Raw genomic sequence first — 17,234 nt, 5'->3', positions numbered from 1 at the left:
AAGACCATATAAGTCCACAGTTGAGAATGATTTGGTTTAAAGACTAAACTGAAACCTGTAACTATTCAGGGACACATGTGGACATATTGAATAATGTTTCTGTAGTTGCTATGGAAACGTGTAGAATCAGTACCTTGACCCTTCTCTGGAGAGCACTGATGTCAGGTCTCTCATTACTACTGCTGTCCAGATGCCTGGAGAGATAGAGAGATAATGGGTTAGATAGAGGGCAAAGAGATAGAGAAGAAGGGGATTGGAAGTGAGAGAGCAAAGACAGTGCTAGTCACTATTATAAAGAGCAAGACGGAAGGGGACAGGCCTACATAGATAGACAGACTGTTTCTAAATGGGCTGAAGTCTGACTGAAGCCAGTTATCATCAGACCGATAGGGGAAAACCTTGCAGACTTTGACCCAAGGGCGACACACACACACACACACACACACACACACACACACACACACACACACACACACACACACAGGGAGCCGACGGTGACACACACCAACGCACACACTCAAACAGTCATTCACGCACACACGCCAGGTGCAGAGGCAGCCTAGAGAGCGAGCAGAGGGGCGTTGTAGGGGAGTAGACGGTGCAGTACTCACTTGTAGAGCTCCGCCAAGAAAATGTCCAGGCCCTGCAATTCCTCGAATAACGCTGTGAGACAGAAGAGGAAAAGGAGGCCAGGGTAAGTCTCAGTCACAACATATTTCCCTTTCCCTCCTCCTCCCTTAAATCAGCGGTGGAGAAAGTACAGATAACACACAAAAAAAAAACAACGTAAGTAGTACTTTAAAGTATTTTTTACTTAAGTACTTTACACCACTGCGCTTAATCACAGGTGTTGGCTCACTCTTGTTCCATCTGTTGCTTTTTCACTCTCCCCCTCTTTATCTTCCTCTCTCATTCACCCTCTCTCTGGCAGGCTGTCACTCACAGGCCGCTGAGAGGTTTACGAGGGCATTTTACAGCTACAATGACACATCACAGTTATATTTGTGTATGTGTGCCTGTGCATGAATGTGTGTGTGTGTGTGCGCACAAGTGTGTCACTGCTATAATATACACCCCTTGACTAATTAATACCCCTTGACTTTTTCCACATTTTGTTGTGTTACAGCCTGAATTGAAAATGGATTAAATTGAGAGTTTGTGTCACTGGCCTACACATAATTTCCCATAATGTCAAAGTGGAATTAAGTTACGACATTTTTACAAATGAATTAAAAACGAAAAGCTGAATTGTCTTGAGTCGATAAGTACTCCACCGCTTTCTTATGGCAAGCCTAAATAAGTTAAGGTCCCTCAGTCGGCAGTGAATTTCAAACAGATTCAACCACACAGACCAGGGAGGTTTTCCAATGCCTCGCAAAGAATGGCACCTATTGGCAGAGGGGTAAAAATGAAACAGCAGACATTTAATATCCCTTTGAGCATGGTGAAACTATTAATTACACGTTGGATGGTGTATCAGTACACCCAGTCACTACAAAGCTGCAGGCGTCCTTCCTAATTCAGTTGCCAGAGAGGAAGGAAACCGCTCAGGGATTTCACCATGACTTTAAAACAGTTCCAGAGTTTAATGGCTGTGATAGGAGATAACTGAGGATGGATCAACAACTGTGGAGTTACTCCACAATACTAACAAATGACAGAGTGAAAAGAAGGAAGCCTGTACAGAACCAAAAACATTCAAAAATATGCATCATGTTTGCAATAAGGCAGGAAACTAAAACTGCCAGACATAATACTGCAAGAAATGTGCCAAAGAAATTAACTTTATGTCCTGAATACAAAGTATTACATTTGGGGCAAATCCAACACAACACATTACTGAGGACAACTCTTCATATTTTCAAGCATGGTGGTGGCTGCATCCTGTTATGGGTATACTTGTCATCGGCAAGGACTAGGGAGTTTTTTTAGCATAAGAATAAATTGAATAGAGCTAAGCACAAGCAAAATCCTAGAGGAGAACCTTGTTCAGTCTGCTTTCCAACAGACACTGGGAGACAAATTCACCTTTCAGCAGGAAAATAACCTAAAACACAAGGCCAAATATACACTGGAGTTGCTTACCAAGATGATGAATGTTCCTGAGTGGCCAAGTTACAGTTTTGACTTGAAAATCTATGACAAGACTTGAAAATGGTTGTCTAGCAATGATCAACAACCAATTTAACAGAGTTTAAAGAATAAAATAAATAAATAATTAAAGTGAAAATATTGTACAATCCAGGTGTGCAAAGCTCTTAGAAACTTACGCAGAAAGACTTACAGCTGTAATCGCTGCCTAAGATGATTCTAACATGTATTGACTCAGGGGTGCGAATACTTATGTAAATGAGATATTTCAGTATTTTATTTTCAATAAAACACAAACATGTTTTCACTTAGTCATTATGGGGTATTGTGTGTAGAAGAAGGGTGAGAAAAATATATTGAACCCATGTTGAATTCAGGCTGTAACACAACAACATGTGGAATAAGTCAAGGGGTACGAATACTTTCTGAAGGAACTGTATGCCATTTAGCAGACGCTTTTATCCAAAGCGACTTAGTCATGCATGCATACATTTTACGTAGGGGTGGTCCCGGGAACCGAATCCATCATTCTGGCGTTGCAAGCACCATGCTCTACCAACTGAGCTACAGAGGACCAGTGCTCTCCAGTGTGTCCATCAGCCGTTTTATGTACGAGTATCTGTGTGTCTGCACACGTCTGTCTGGCTGCTTGCATGGGATTGTCCACCCGTCCTTTTGTATGTGTGACTGTGTGTGTGTGTGACTGTGTGTGTGTGTGTGTGACTGTGTGTGTGTGTGTGTGTGTGTGTGTGACTGCGTGTGAGACTACGAGTGTGACTCACAGCTCTTGTCAGTCCAGACATGCAACTCCTGGGCCAGCTCGGGGATGACGAGGAAGGTCCTCCAGCCCTGGCGTTTCTTGGACTTGAGGATGTCCCCGAAGATGTGGTCTCCGATGTAGACGATGTCCTTCCCCTTGGCCCCCAGCAGGTCACACACGATGTCAGAAGAACCTGGGCGAGAGAGAGGGACATATTGAAATGTAGATGTTACTGGACGTTATTGTTTTATTAAAGATTTGTCCCACGTTGTTTTTAAGAGTCATACCATTGTTTTGTTTTTAGGGAACCCAGATCTCCCTGGACAACAGTGAACGTTGTTGAAAAGACGATGCTGGCTAAATAAAGGTGAACTGAGATCCCTCTTGTTTAGAAGTACTCTGCTAGTTAGATGGTTTGTGAAGTTTGCAGTGCTGTCTGGCTGTTTGTGCTGTGAGTCAGTGCATTTCCCCAGGTACTGTATCTTACCTCCAGAGTAGACGATGCCATGGTGCAGGGGTCCGGTGTAGGTCCCGATCTTCAGCCGCCCTGTTGTCTAACATCCAGAGAACACATGGAACAGTAACCTCACCGCAAAACAATGTCAAATATTTGTATTTATTCTGGATCCCCATTAGTTCCTGCCAAAGCAGCAGCTACTCTTCCTGGGGTCCAGCAAAATGAAGGCAGTTTATACAATGTGTGTTCAATAAAAAATATTTGGAAAAAAAAAAGAAAAAAAGATTACATTCACAGATTTCACAACACACTGTGTGCCCTCAGGCCCCTACTCCACCACATATCTACAGTACAAAATCCAGGTGTACGCGTGTGTGTGTATAGTGCGCATGTTATCGTGTGTGTGTATGCATGTGTCTGTGCCTATGTTACCGCTGTTTCATAAGGTGTGTTTATCAGTTTTTATTTATTTTTTTTAAATCTAATTTTACTGCTTGCATTAGTTACTTGATGTAGAATAAAGTTCCATGTAGTCATGGCTCTATGTGGTACTGTGCGCCTCCCATAGTCTGTTCTGGACTGTGAAGACACCTCTGGGGTCATGTCTTGTGGGGTATGCATGGGTGTCCGAGCTATATGCCAAAGTACAGGTAGTGATGAAGTCAATCTCTCCTCCACTTTGAGCCAGGAGAGATTGACATGCATAGTATTAATGTTAGCTCTCTGTGTACATCCAAGGGACAGCCGGGCTGCCCTGTTCTGAGCCAATTGCAATTTTCCTAAGTCCCTTTATGTGGCACCTGACCAGAAGACTGAACAGTAGTCAAGGTGCAACAAAACTAGGGCCTGTAGGACCTGCCTTGATGATAGTGTTGTTAAGAATGTAGAGCAGTGCTTTATTATGAACAGACTTCTCCCCATCTTAGCTACTGTTGAATCAATATGCTTTGACCATTACTTTGACCATTACTCCAAGCAGATTAGTCACCTCAACTTGCTCAAATTATAATTCTTTAGAAGTTGTACTTCACATTGTGTGACAAGTTAGCTATCAGGCTACCACACTATCAGGCTACCACACTCAGAAGTCTTGGCACTGTGTTCTGACAGTACCCGTTCTCCATCTACGTGAGTGCAGAGGTGCGATGGTGTAATTGCTCACTGTGTCGACTTGTCTGAGCACCGTTCCCTCTCCAAAGAACAGAGGCTTCCTGGCGTCCACCAGAATCAGGTCAAAGTAGGACTGCCACGGCCGGTGGGCCGTCCCGTGCTGCAACCCAACCACACACAGACAGATTCTGGCCAATGCGTACCGACTATAGTTAACTTATGTAGATGCATGTAGTTAACAAGATTTCATGTCTGAGGGAGAATGCCGTGTATGAACGTTGAAATGATTCTCTTACCTTCGGGCCGTGGGGGAAGTCAAACAGGTATGTCATGATCTTCTGTGAGAAAATTAAACAACATAACGAGTCTATTAGTCATCTCATTTAAATGTCTTGGTGACTGGGACAGATACCGCAGCTATAGGCCCCAGTTCAGCACGCAAACACATCACCCCAGTTTCATATGCAAACGTGACAGTTTGCCAGGACATGTTTTGAGAAGCTGTGTGTACGTTTGCTTTGCATATTAAATGTTTGTCTGCATGGACGTTTAACAAGGCAGGACTTACCTATTGTTTTGGACTCTGAAGGATGTTACTGTGTACTGTGTACTGTGCATGTGAAGCGTCCATTCCTCTGTGAGTGTGTGTGTAATGACAGAGTGTGTGTGTGTAAACAGTGGTCAGTACTGTGGACTCACGTGTGTGTATTTGTAGTCACTGTTGGTGGCCAGGAACACCTTGGCTACTTCATTCAATCTACTCAGCAGGAGAGGCAGCTTTGCCTTGATGAGAGAGAACACTAAATATTACAAAGCCATTATCATATACAGTGCGTTCGTACAGGCATACGGACAGAGACGTAAAGTAAAATGTTAACTTCTCATCAGGTTTTGAAGTGGTCGTGTCAGTGTGTTCCCATAGGAATACGACACAAGTCGAGCGGTGAAGGGGCTGATCAAATGTTAATGTGTGTACTTACGTCTCGCACTACGTACTTTTCAAGGTTCTCTACTGTCTTTTCCTTCAGGGTGCCCTGGAAGACAAGACTACAGGTAAATAGGTTGAAATACATAGACAAATAACAAGCACGCATCGATACATCATACAAAATGATTTCTTTATGATGACACTCACTGTACATACCATTAGCACTATGATAAACAGTAAATGATTGCTTCAAGATAAAGATAATCATTGGGCGTTTAGCCCCATATAATACCTTGAAATGGATGTAAAGTGAATTGAAGTGAACAAATGATTGCATTGTGATAGACTTCCTCATCACGCTACCTTGAAGTGGACCCAGTCGACGGCGTCGCGGATGTCCTGGAACATGCTCTTGAAGGACATGAAGAGGTCGCCATCTTTAAAGCCAGTCTCACAGCTGAGGTAAGGGGGGAGGAGAGGGACACACAGAGCCAGTGGACAGGCCAAGGCCAGACAGAGAGCTTTGCTTTTAAACGCTAGTAGCCATTTTCACTACATTTTTTGTTTTGTTTTTGTTTTGCTTTTAAATGGGATAGTCTTCCCTTGTTTGAGGTGGTTTCCAGCCAAACAGGAAAGCAATCTCCCCCTAAAAGACCAACAGCTCGTTTCAGAGGAGAAGACATGCAGCCATTCCATTGCAGATCACATCACACAAAGAATTCATTAAAACTATCGCTAACAAACGATTGTATAATTATATCGAGACGATAGACATGATATTACATCATGCTAGATGATTAGTCATTAGAGATTAATTTAAATAATAAAAAGTAATGAAATCTGAAAATATGGAATTAAGTTACTGCATGCATTCGTGGAATGATTAGTATCAAAGACCAATAATCATTCAGGTAGCTGAGTAATCCTAATAAAGTATCTTGTTTATGACACAATAAAAGGGTGGTCCTATTACTCAACCACTGGCTTAACAGGGTTAGGGCTATAGTATTTCCTTATTGGAGGATTTTTATTGGAGATATGGACCTACCCTGTTGTCATGTTGTCTAATTGGCCTATCAAATGTTGCCATGTCACATCCAGGAATGACTTGTGTATATAACCCACAAGAAAAATAAGGTGGGTAGTGTGACTAGGGATTCCTTACCTTGCATATCGGTCACAGTTTGAGAAGAAGTCCACGAGGCAGGCAAAGAGGTAGGTCTCTGGAGAGAGAGGGAAACTGTACTGTAAAATCAATCGAGTGTCAATAAAGTTAAGTTGAACTCCATGGCCTTGCCTCAAACTGTGCTCAGACAAAATGCAGGGCATGTCTGGGCTTGTCCCTCTTATGAATGACAGTTGAATCTAGATGGAGATAAACACATATTTAAATAATTGAATGGCTCTGGCATGGACAGAATCTCTCCTCCTTCTACCTGGCAAGTTGAAGAGAGTGTTGAGGATATAGAAACGTTCAGTGTCGTCACGTTGGATGAACTTGTTCGGGTATAGCTCCCGTATTTCAGGTCTGGGGGAGAGACGGGAAAAAGAAAATGCAACGTCAGGAGGATTTCTTGGCAGGTAGACCGGGATCTAACCTTCAAACCCGCTCAATGATCTGGGGAGAGGGGACGTAAGGGAGGACGTTGCGAGAAGGTTAGGAGAGCGTTGGGTTCACCATTTACCCTCGTAGGAAATTGAAGCCGTGGACACAGACCAGGATGTTGCCGTAGGCGTCCACCTTCAACAGGTTCCCGTACATGGTGTCAAACACCAGACCTCTGAAGAAATACAGAGAAACAACATCATTCAGTCAGTTAGAATACGTCTAGAAATGGTTTATACATGATCCTTAAAAGCCCGTCAGACAGACAATCTACCTAGCTACAACCAGGACCAAATTAGAAACCCACGCATCCAGGTACAAAAATAGCATTAAAACGTCCTCACCATGGCAACAGCATGGCAACCATGATGTGATATGTAATAGGTACCTGGTAATAAAGTACAGCTGGTGCCCCGTTGACATCAAAGCGTTTTCCAGTAAAAAATTAAAAATATAGCAGTATAACACCATCACCATGGCAACAACATTAACGGTATGATGTGATTGGTGGTCACCTGGTGTGTGTGTGCGTGTGTGTGTGGTGTCACCTGGTGGGGAAGGCGGGGTCGTAGACGAAGCTGAGCAGCTCCTGGGGGTAACCGATGTGGACCAGGCGCTCCACGGTCAGCTCAAAGCCCAGGGACTCATACTCTGGAGACTTGTACACTGGAGAATAGAAACACAGACGTTAGCATTTAACACAAGCCGGTGTAGACTACACAGAGTCACACAGCAGCGCTCCACGAAGCCTATACACTGACGTAATTACACTGACACCATACATTTAGGAGAAGGACGTAGGAGGAAGTCAAGTCTAATTGCCTGTTCGCGAACGGACTACTCTGTAAATAGCAGCCTCCAATTTATCCTCAACCAGCCAATGTGGACCCATTCACCTCAACTAGATAACAGGACCTAAGCTATTGACATGACACAACATGATGGTGATGCAACGTGAAACAGGTATTTTAAAAATCACTCTAACCGTCAGGGTATCTGAGATACTGTTGGTAATAATATAGCCTAGCCCCTCTCCCCCTAAAGTGCATGCGCGCACACGCCCGGGCACACACACACCGAGCGCAGGGGCCTGAATATCCTAGGATCTAATCCGTGGAGAAACAAGATCCATAGCTCAACTCTGGACTCTGATACTAATGAGGCCCATGGAGACGATGACATTCAGACACCAAACAACCAGGCAACCAGACATCTCCAGGGCCCTGTTCATTAGGGCACGTGACAGAAAATTGTTTACAAGGTTTTGCAACAGAAAAGGATAATAAGCCTTTCTTATTGGGCATGTCCATTTAGTCCCTCCCTGTTTGTCTGTTTTCCGCCGTTTGGTGCCTAATGAACACACCCCCAGGCCTGGCGAGCCAAGTCATGAATGGAGAGGGATACAATGTCCAGGCCTGGGCCAGAGGGGCCTATCAGCCGATTAAAATGCTGACTGACATTGGAAGAAGGCTCTGTCAGATGGTATTAATATAAAGGGTGTTTTTCCACTTTAGGTCCAATCAGGCTGCAGGAGGGGAGGACTTAACTGATGCTTAGAGGGAGCAGGAAGGACGATGTGGGGATAGGCTAGCTAGCGCTGAGACCCCAAACGTGGAAGGAATAGGCCTGGGCAAATATGTGTCTTACTGAGTTAGCGTGCATAGACAGACAGAGATAGAGAGAGAGAGAGGAGTGTGAATACCCATCTTGGTGTAATGTGTGTGCTCGCACATTTACCCATTTGTGTGTTTGCTTCTTAGCCCAATTGTGTGTTCTCTCTCTCACTCTCTGGTGAGTTCAAATCCCCTGTGGTGTTCCAGTGTCCCTGGCTAGCGAAGCAGAGGAGTGGTGGGCACCATGCCCAGTGCTGCAGCCTTAAAGAGTCGCACAGTCCTGGTTGAGACTCCTCCATACAAATACCCCCACCCCCCCCCCTCCTTTCCTCTCCTCCCTCCTCATCCCTGCCTCCATTTCCCTAAGCTCTGTGGCTGTTACAAAGAAACCTATTTTAAGAGTATTTTCCCCTCCGTCAACCTTCCCGATCAGCTCTCTCTTTGGTTGGCCGGCGATGAGCAGAGTTCGCTCTCTCCGCACTGTCCACTGCTGTGACCTTCAGACAGCTTTAGCTTAAAACACACACAGGCGTGGAAACACACACACACAGCCTATTTATGTCTGTATATATAGCACAGTCTAGTCCAGGGATAGACAACTTTGATGGGAGTGGGGGGTCACAAAAAAACAGAACTCATCATGAGGGGTTGCAGTGGATCTGCATACCCACATCCACACCCCCACCTTGCGAGCAAAACATGCCAGCGCCCCCCCCTCGTGACAGCGAAAATAAATAAGTACGTTTAAAAAAAGGTCATTTTCTGCAATTCTACACATTTTGACATGGGGTTAACAGAAAAGTTTGCAGTTTTTAATATGATAACTGGCCCCAACCCGGTCGATAATTTGGCCATGGTTACTACAAGTTTAAATAGGTGGACGCTAGACTCATTTACCAATCAAAAGAGAAAATCCCTGACATTTCAAAATTGCACCTTGTGTGTTCTATTATTCTAACTCACAACAGTAAGTTGAGAGTTGGGGGGTGAAATTGTTCCGCGGCCCGCCGGTGGCCCATCCCTGGTCTAGTCCATTAGATTTACTGGTCTGTGACCATGTTGAAATAGTTGACTTGTTTACTCATAGGTGAGGGGTATACCTTACATTTGGAACGAAAGTGACACTGGAAAGTAGTAAATTATAGCCTGGTAACACAAACACACACTAAGCTTGGGGATCCATTAAATCCTCCTCTGCTGATGCAGTCGTTGACAGGTAATTATACTCCCCTTAAGCTGTGTGTGTGTGTGTGTGTGTGTGTGTGTGTGTGTGTGTGTGTGTGTGTGTGTGTGTGTGTGTGTGTGTGTGTGTGTGTGTGTGTGTGTGAGAGAGAGTGACCAGGCTGGAATTTACAGCCCTCCAGGGTCACTTTCTTTCCAAATGTAAGCTATACCCCTCACCTAAGGGTAAACAGCTTTACCCTATAACTAAAACATGGCCGTAGACCTGTAAACATATTGGACTAGACTGTGCTATATACAGATACATAAACAGCCTTCATCCCAAATGGCACCCTATTCCCAATATAGTGCACTCATTTTGACCAGAGCCCTATGGCACCAGGTCAAAAGAAGTATACTGTATCGGGAATAGGGTGCCATATGGATCGCAGCCATAGCTTATGACATATGAAGTGTCTTCTGTACAACTTCCTGGTTGCTAATTATAGGCCTAAGTACTTATCTAGCTGTATCGGAGGTGGGTCGAGACGTCGCTGTCACTCAGACAGCAGTATCTTTATTAGACAGCAACACCTTGTCAAAATAACATAAATTAACATGGGTACTGTTAGTAGCTTGGGCTCCGCTCTGCCAAAGGCTAAGAGTTAGCATAGTCTAGCTTATTCCAAAACGAACAGCTGTCAGGCTAATCACCATGCTACAATAGAACAGTGAAAAATAATCCCGTGCCCCATAGAACTAACAGGTCGACAGTGTGGCTCCAGTGTCATTTGAGCTTCTCAGAACAGGAGTCTCTCACTAGGTTGTTTTCAGAACAGTGTGTGTGTACAGTGTGTGTGTGTACAGTGTACACAGTGTGTCATTTGAACTACAGTACAGTGAAGCCTCTCTATGTTGTGTTTTCAGAACAGTGTGTGTGTGTGTGTACAGTGTGTCATTTGAACTACAGTACAGTGAAGCCTCTCTATGTTGTGTTTTCAGAACAGCGAGTCGTGGAGGACAGATGTGTCAGCCAGCGTTGCCGGAGGTATCTAGTTACCACGGTAATTTGCTAGAGGCGAGTGGGCAGGGACAGTGTTAGGCCACACGGAGCTGTCATCAGCGGATGATTTCACGACCTTTGATATAAACCACAGTTAATGACGGATGACCTATCATAGGTCATTTGATCATTTGATCTCTTCATGTTGGCCCTCTTCTCGTGCTCTGTTGTCTGTAAAAAAAAATGATCATGCGCTTTCACCCATGGAATTAGCTGTTAGGGGTTCAAAGGTTAGGGAGGTGGGATGACCTGAAATAATCTGCTTTTACAAACTGTTATGCTGTTTTCAAATGAAACGCAATACCTTGCTCTTGTTAAAGCTTTTAGAATGTATTCTCCATGGCCAAGCATGGTTCAACTAATGCGCTTTTCTTTTATCAGGCATCGTGACCTTGATATGGATATACTGTATCCTATTGACATGTATAGACTGGAGGACATTTGATCTCCTCTGTGCGACACAAAGCTACTGACAGAAGGCCTATCATAGAGGAACATGGTTCAACAATTGCCAGATATCATGATCCTAATATGAACGTATAGAACCCACTATCTGGTTATGGTCTATTTACAGTCAGAGGATTTGTTGTACATTTAACCATGCTGTATGAAAACAATTGTGGACAACTCCTAACAGCCCTCTTTTTAAATCCTCACTAGAAACAGAAACCAACGTGTAGCCTACCTGCTGCCGTGAGAAGTCGTCCCAGTGAGGGGTCTGACTACTCAGGCGTCAAGTCCTATCAACTTTGGTCAAGATGCTATCTAGCTAGCTAAACGTGCTTCAGTGACTCAGGTAAGTGGAGGGTTGGTAATTCATCTATAAATACAGTGTGTGAGACTTTGAGGAGGGGGTCATCCCTAGGGAAAGGGGATTGCTTGTACCCGCAAACACATGGCCCATATCCCATTTTCATCATCTGAGGGCAGATTTTACGGATGCTCAACTGTTGACATGTAGCCTCTTGATATGGGACGGCCCATAACCAAGTGATGATGTTTACAAGATGCCAGGGCTATCGTATCGCTTCTCTCAACGCTTGAGTTGCGACCGCAGGAACGGGCTGTGGCCTCCCTGGCCAGAGCGCGACACAGCGACACCTCGGCCTCCTGCCGGTCACTGGGGAGAACCTCATCTAGGGTTCTGGTGCGCCTTGCGGTTAAAATTGGGCACGGACTCATGTCAACGCCATCATTTAGACATTGTGTCAAGCGATGTCCCCTAATTGGTTTTAGCCTAGCCTTCATGTGGTTGACGGTCAGGTCAATGGATTACAGACAACCTATTGTCACTTAGAAAACAATTAGAAAATGACTGCTACTTTTTTCTTTACTATTGCTTACTCAAATACAGAGAAACTGTACTAATGTTAATATTTGGAAAGTGAGGATAGTATTAGCCATTCACTTGAGGTCAAAGAGTTTTGTTGTTTGCAAATTCCAATGACAGAAGAGACTAAAAACAATACATCTAAACTAACATCTTAATCGGATTACAGATTCAGTTAATGCATTTTCCTCCGTTACAGTATCCTTCTGAAGAACTCCTCACCTTTTTCCATCATCGCTGTACCCCAAGAAACCTACACCTCCCCTGTCCTTCTACCCACCACCCCTAGTCCCCCTAGGCCCCAGCGAGTCTGGTCTGGGCTTATCGAATGACACGTGAGCCCCTGTTCTGACCCGGTGTACTTTGTCAACAAACACTGAAGGAGAAATCAATATGGCCGACGACTAGTTGCTATGCCAACCAAACTAGAGTTGAGCCTACATTGTAAAGTAGTGACGGTGGGCTGAGGGCGCCCACACACACACACACTGTAAAGAAGTGTTGACGGCCAGGGCAGCGACTGTAGAGCACTTACCGGCTAGAGTGTAATCCATATCGAAGCCAAAGCATTTAATCTTCTCCATGGCCAAGCTTCTGTTTACAAAAACTCTAAAAAGGGAGGAAGCAGAAGGACAGAATCAGAAGAGTAATTATTGAGAGACATACAAGAGAGTTGTACCTCTGCGTGCAAGGAGAACATTAGGATAAATTGCCTCTCACAGAAGAAGAATGAGCAGAGGTATTTTGGGGATTAAATCATATGTTAACCATCTAGTGATGGTGGTTCTCATGGTTCGTGGTTCTCATTGTGAAATATAGCCTAACAAACATCAACAATTGCTATGTGTGGCCTCAAAACAGATATTAGAAACAAGCTCCCATTTTCTCTAGCCTTACAAGGCGCGTTCCCACATGTCTTAAAAACAAAGGCATTTGAGTATTAGACAGCTAGACTCGCTCTCTGAGCTTTTTAACCTTTTAAAATGCATTATTAGCCCTCAGACAGTGCATTGCTTCCTACGGGGTAGGTTCACAAGTGCACACTATAGCAAAACATTTTGCAATGGACAACAAAATGAGCGTTTCTTATTGGACAAGTTCCGTCCCTGTTTCAGTCCGTTTGGTACCTAATGAACATGACTCTCCATTCTGCATAGACAGCATGTTTACGGTGGCAGCTCAACTAGCTCAACTGTTCCCGGTGTTAAATCTGAAGGCACGGTAGGGGGATCTGCATGGCCGGAGTGGTCGGCATTGTTGGCATATCCTGCCTGACACTTTCTGATCCAGCCATCTCCAGTGGCAGGCCAGGCAGCTCCAGGTGCCAGGCCAGGCCAGGCCGCTCCAGTGGCAGGCCAGGCAGCTCCAGGTGGCAGGCCAGGCCAGGCAGCTCCAGGTGGCAGGCCAGGCCAGGCAGCTCCAGGTGGCAGGCCAGGCCAGGCAGCTCCAGGTGGCAGGCCAGGCCAGGCAGCTCCAGTAGCAGGCCAGGCAGCTCCAGTAGCAGGCCAGGCAGCTCCAGTAGCAGGCCAGGCAGCTCCAGGTGGCAGGCTAGGCCAGGCAGCTCCAGTAGCAGGCCAGGCAGCTCCAGTGGCAGGCCAGGCCAGGCAGCTCCAGTAGCAGGCCAGGCCAGGCAGCTCCAGTAGCAGGCCAGGCAGCTCCAGTAGCAGGCCAGGCAGCTCCAGTAGCAGGCCAGGCAGCTCCAGTAGCAGGCCAGGCAGCTCCAGTCAGAGAGATCTCTGTTCCTCTGGTTCTAGGCTTTACCGTGTTAGCGCAGCCTAGCCTGCTACCTACAGCTTTTGAACATACTAACACAAAACAACTTATACTGCAAAGTAACTTGTAAAAAAAGATTAGGCTACACATAGAATTTCACATTTTTTTTCTAAATATGTTGGTATTCACAAAGATCTCCAGATGTTTTCACGCACAAAACATAATTAATCTAGCAATTTTTTAAATATTTCATACAACTAGTAAATCCAGTTCAACAACTACATATCTGTTAATGAGATTGAAAACATGTTGACAGGCATTCCACAAACCGTTTTGTCTTTGCACCGAAACAATCAATCAACATCTATGATACAATCCTCATTTCCACAACACCCTACCACTACCCTAACACTACCCTACCACTACCCTAACACTACCCTTTTCCTATTCAGGGAAATAGTAGGTCCAGGACGATACCAGTATCGCGATACTCGTTAGTATCATGGCAAAATAAATAAATAAACAGATTTAACTTCTTTACAAAAAAAGTCCTATTGTTGGTAACAGACATCATTATGTTGTCATCAAGTCACATTTATAGATTTTCCAAGCTATAGAACACAATATTTTAAATACAGCAGGTTTTTAAAGGAGCAAAGAATTGTCTGCTTTGTGTTTTAATTTTTACCATGGAAAACATTTTCACTATGATCGAATACTCATACTAACCACACTAATGTACTATTTGTGACTTAAATTGAGTATGTAGTATGCTTATTGGTCATAGTATGGATATAGTTAATATGCCAAAAGTTCTGGAAGTCGTACTAAATTCGCCAAAATAGGAAGTATACTAGCAGTGAACACAATTTCCGTGCTTTTAGGGCCCATAATGCAAAATGGGCGTGGCTTCACAACGTTTTCAGATTTGAAGAAAATGGTGGAAAATATGCAGCTGAAGTCCAACGAGAAAGGATACAAATTCATTGCTTTAACTAATTAAGACAAATGTTAAGAAAATGTTGAGCAATGTAATAAAGTAATGACTTTTGAAATAAGTTACATTACACGTTATGTTGGCTGACTGTTAGCTAACCTTACGAACCGCATAGCATATCATCACAGCAGTATGTAAGCTAGCTACCGTCCTAAAGTTAGTTGGCTACTAACATATCGGATTTGCCAGGCAGTATATTAACTATATGCTATATAACTAACTGCCCAACGTTTATTGACATGATTATTCACTCCATTCTTAGCTACGTGGTTTAGTCATTGTGCATTCCCAAAGGGCATTGCTAATTCTGTCTATCTACTTCGATTTCAGAGCACTCTCATCTCGTCTGAGGGCGCGTTTGTAAATTCACGCTGGCTATCTTCTCCAATTTCAGAGCACTCTCGTCTGAGTGTGCCAGAGCGCAGAATAACTGATGAATTTATGAACGCTCAACACCCCTTTAATATGGCCGGTGTCAAACGTTGGCTAAAAACAGCGTAATTAAAATGTTGCCAGCAGCACAGTTACAGTCACCAACACTCTGGATAACCAGCTCTGCTAGAGCAAGTTAAATGGTCAGAGAGGTGTTCTCTCATTTGTGTCTGGAAGTAGCTAGCAAGCTAGCCAACGTTAGCCAGTTAGCTTGGGTGCTTGACTGCCGTTGTGAGGTCAGAGCGCTCAGACCAACCCTACTCCTCGACCAGAGCGTCTAGTGCGTACGCTCTGAACGCTCCAAGAGCGAAACGCTCTGAATTTACAAACGCTCCAGATTGAAATGATGAACACACCCGAAATCGTAAAAGGTCTAGCTAGTCATTTGTTATGCTAACAAGCTAGCAAGAGGTTGCATAGCAACAGCATCAACTTCCGATAGACAGGCAAAGCACTAGTACACTCAACTGAAAGGATACAGTTCTTTTACAGTATACTAAAATTAACTAATAGTATGTAGTATATACACTCATTAAGTATGTAGTATGTTAGTATGGGTATTTGAACACAGCTATTATGATACTGCTATCTTCACGGACCTAGGAAATAGACCATAATACATTCATAAATCATCCAATATTTTGTCATTACCTTGCTGCAGCTCCATACTGAACCAGCTTCCACTGCGAGTTAAGCCCGACGGCAGACATACGATGCATTCTGTGTCGTGACTAAAAGTGTACTAGCCTGGGCTCTGGCCTAGCCCGCTTACATAATGCTATTCCAACTCCAGCCCAGGAACAAAAGAGCCCACTCTCTTTGCTTCCTTGCCATTCAATTTCTGACTTGTTGCAAAAATTATTGTTGCCATTCTGCACCATTCTCTGTTATTGTTGTTGTTGTTTGTGGTGCCCGTTTGTCACTAGTGTTGTTGGTGGGAGGGAGTTGTTGTTTGCTCTAGACCTCAAAGACATCCAGAACAATTCATCAGGTGGAAACAGCAACAAACTCAGTGCCTCCCAGGCTCTAAGCCACTGGAGCTAGTCTACTGTACAGTACTAAGGCTCAAGCCTGTATTCGCAAAGAGTTGTACTGTACTAGGATCAATTTAGCCTTTTAGATGACAATGAATGTGATTGTATGGACCGGAGAGACCTGATCCTAGATCTGCGCTCCTACTCTGAGACGGTTTGTGAATAGGGGCTATGCTTTCCATCAGGAATAAGGAGAATGTAACACCATTCACTGCTTTAACTCAGAAGAATTTAATCAGAAATAGCCAATTACCTGATGCTTACAATCCCTAATATGGATGATACAATTACAATGTCAGTGCACTGGATGTGAGGCAAACCTACAACTGACACTAAGCTGTGGTTACAGCCGAGGTCTCTCTCGGCTAACTGATAACAATCAGCTGGAATGTGAGTAGGCCTCAGAAGGACCTACTGTATTCTCAGCATTGAGTACAAAGCGGGGTCTTGAAGTAATGGGTAGATTACTGGAGTTCTCCTTGTTACGGTCCCCCTACGAACAGGTTAAAACGGCCAAACTGTAGGTGTACAGTTCAGGCCCTCTTTCTGCAAATAGACAAAGATGTTCTGGGGCTATTAGCACTGAGGTGAATGTGAGTGGTAGTCATAAATGTTGCCCAAGTGTGCGAGTACTCTTCTCCCTACTATTGACAAAGAGTGATGGTGGGGGACAGCCCACTTTGACCTGATGACCGGGCCTCAAATAGACTGAATGTGTGGGCCGGCCTCTCGTACTAGCCTATCATTACCTGACTGTCTGGTTGTCACCACTGTGGTCTGACTGAGGGGATTCACTTTTAGGTGCAGGCGACGTAGAACTAGATTTACTAGAACGGGTAAAGCCCCTCAGAGCACAGTGATTCTATTTCTATGTAGTCTATATCTAACAGTGAATCCCTAGCTTAGGCAGACCACAGTGTGTGACAATCAGGCAGATTT

The 17,234-nt window shown here is 44.3% G+C and overlaps 1 protein-coding gene across 4 annotated transcripts in view; it reads right to left on the bottom strand.

The window, feature by feature from the left end:
* Positions 1 to 17,234, bottom strand: part of LOC129835794 (cytosolic purine 5'-nucleotidase-like) — a 32,614-nt gene that overhangs the window by 5,218 nt on the left and 10,162 nt on the right. For 3 of the 4 annotated variants that reach the window (XM_055901584.1, XM_055901590.1, XM_055901576.1), the window contains exons 3-16: positions 12,655 to 12,728; positions 7,501 to 7,618; positions 7,032 to 7,127; positions 6,783 to 6,874; positions 6,512 to 6,569; positions 5,710 to 5,803; positions 5,399 to 5,452; positions 5,118 to 5,201; positions 4,715 to 4,756; positions 4,471 to 4,578; positions 3,339 to 3,405; positions 2,874 to 3,044; positions 612 to 663; positions 134 to 194 (exon numbers count right to left, since the gene is read on the bottom strand). In XM_055901584.1, coding sequence (XP_055757559.1) covers positions 134 to 194; positions 612 to 663; positions 2,874 to 3,044; positions 3,339 to 3,405; positions 4,471 to 4,578; positions 4,715 to 4,756; positions 5,118 to 5,201; positions 5,399 to 5,452; positions 5,710 to 5,803; positions 6,512 to 6,569; positions 6,783 to 6,874; positions 7,032 to 7,127; positions 7,501 to 7,618; positions 12,655 to 12,728 — 1,171 coding nt within the window. Of the gene's footprint in view, positions 1 to 133; positions 195 to 611; positions 664 to 2,873; positions 3,045 to 3,338; positions 3,406 to 4,470; positions 4,579 to 4,714; positions 4,757 to 5,117; positions 5,202 to 5,398; positions 5,453 to 5,709; positions 5,804 to 6,511; positions 6,712 to 6,782; positions 6,875 to 7,031; positions 7,128 to 7,500; positions 7,619 to 12,654; positions 12,729 to 17,234 lie in introns of those variants that run through there. The other variant, XM_055901592.1, reaches the window with a different exon arrangement.

This window comes from Salvelinus fontinalis, chromosome 3 (assembly GCF_029448725.1).
Source record: "Salvelinus fontinalis isolate EN_2023a chromosome 3, ASM2944872v1, whole genome shotgun sequence".
Classification (NCBI taxonomy): domain Eukaryota; kingdom Metazoa; phylum Chordata; class Actinopteri; order Salmoniformes; family Salmonidae; genus Salvelinus; species Salvelinus fontinalis.
The sequence above is the reverse complement of the archived record's forward strand: the minus strand, read 5'-3'. Positions and strand labels throughout refer to the sequence as shown.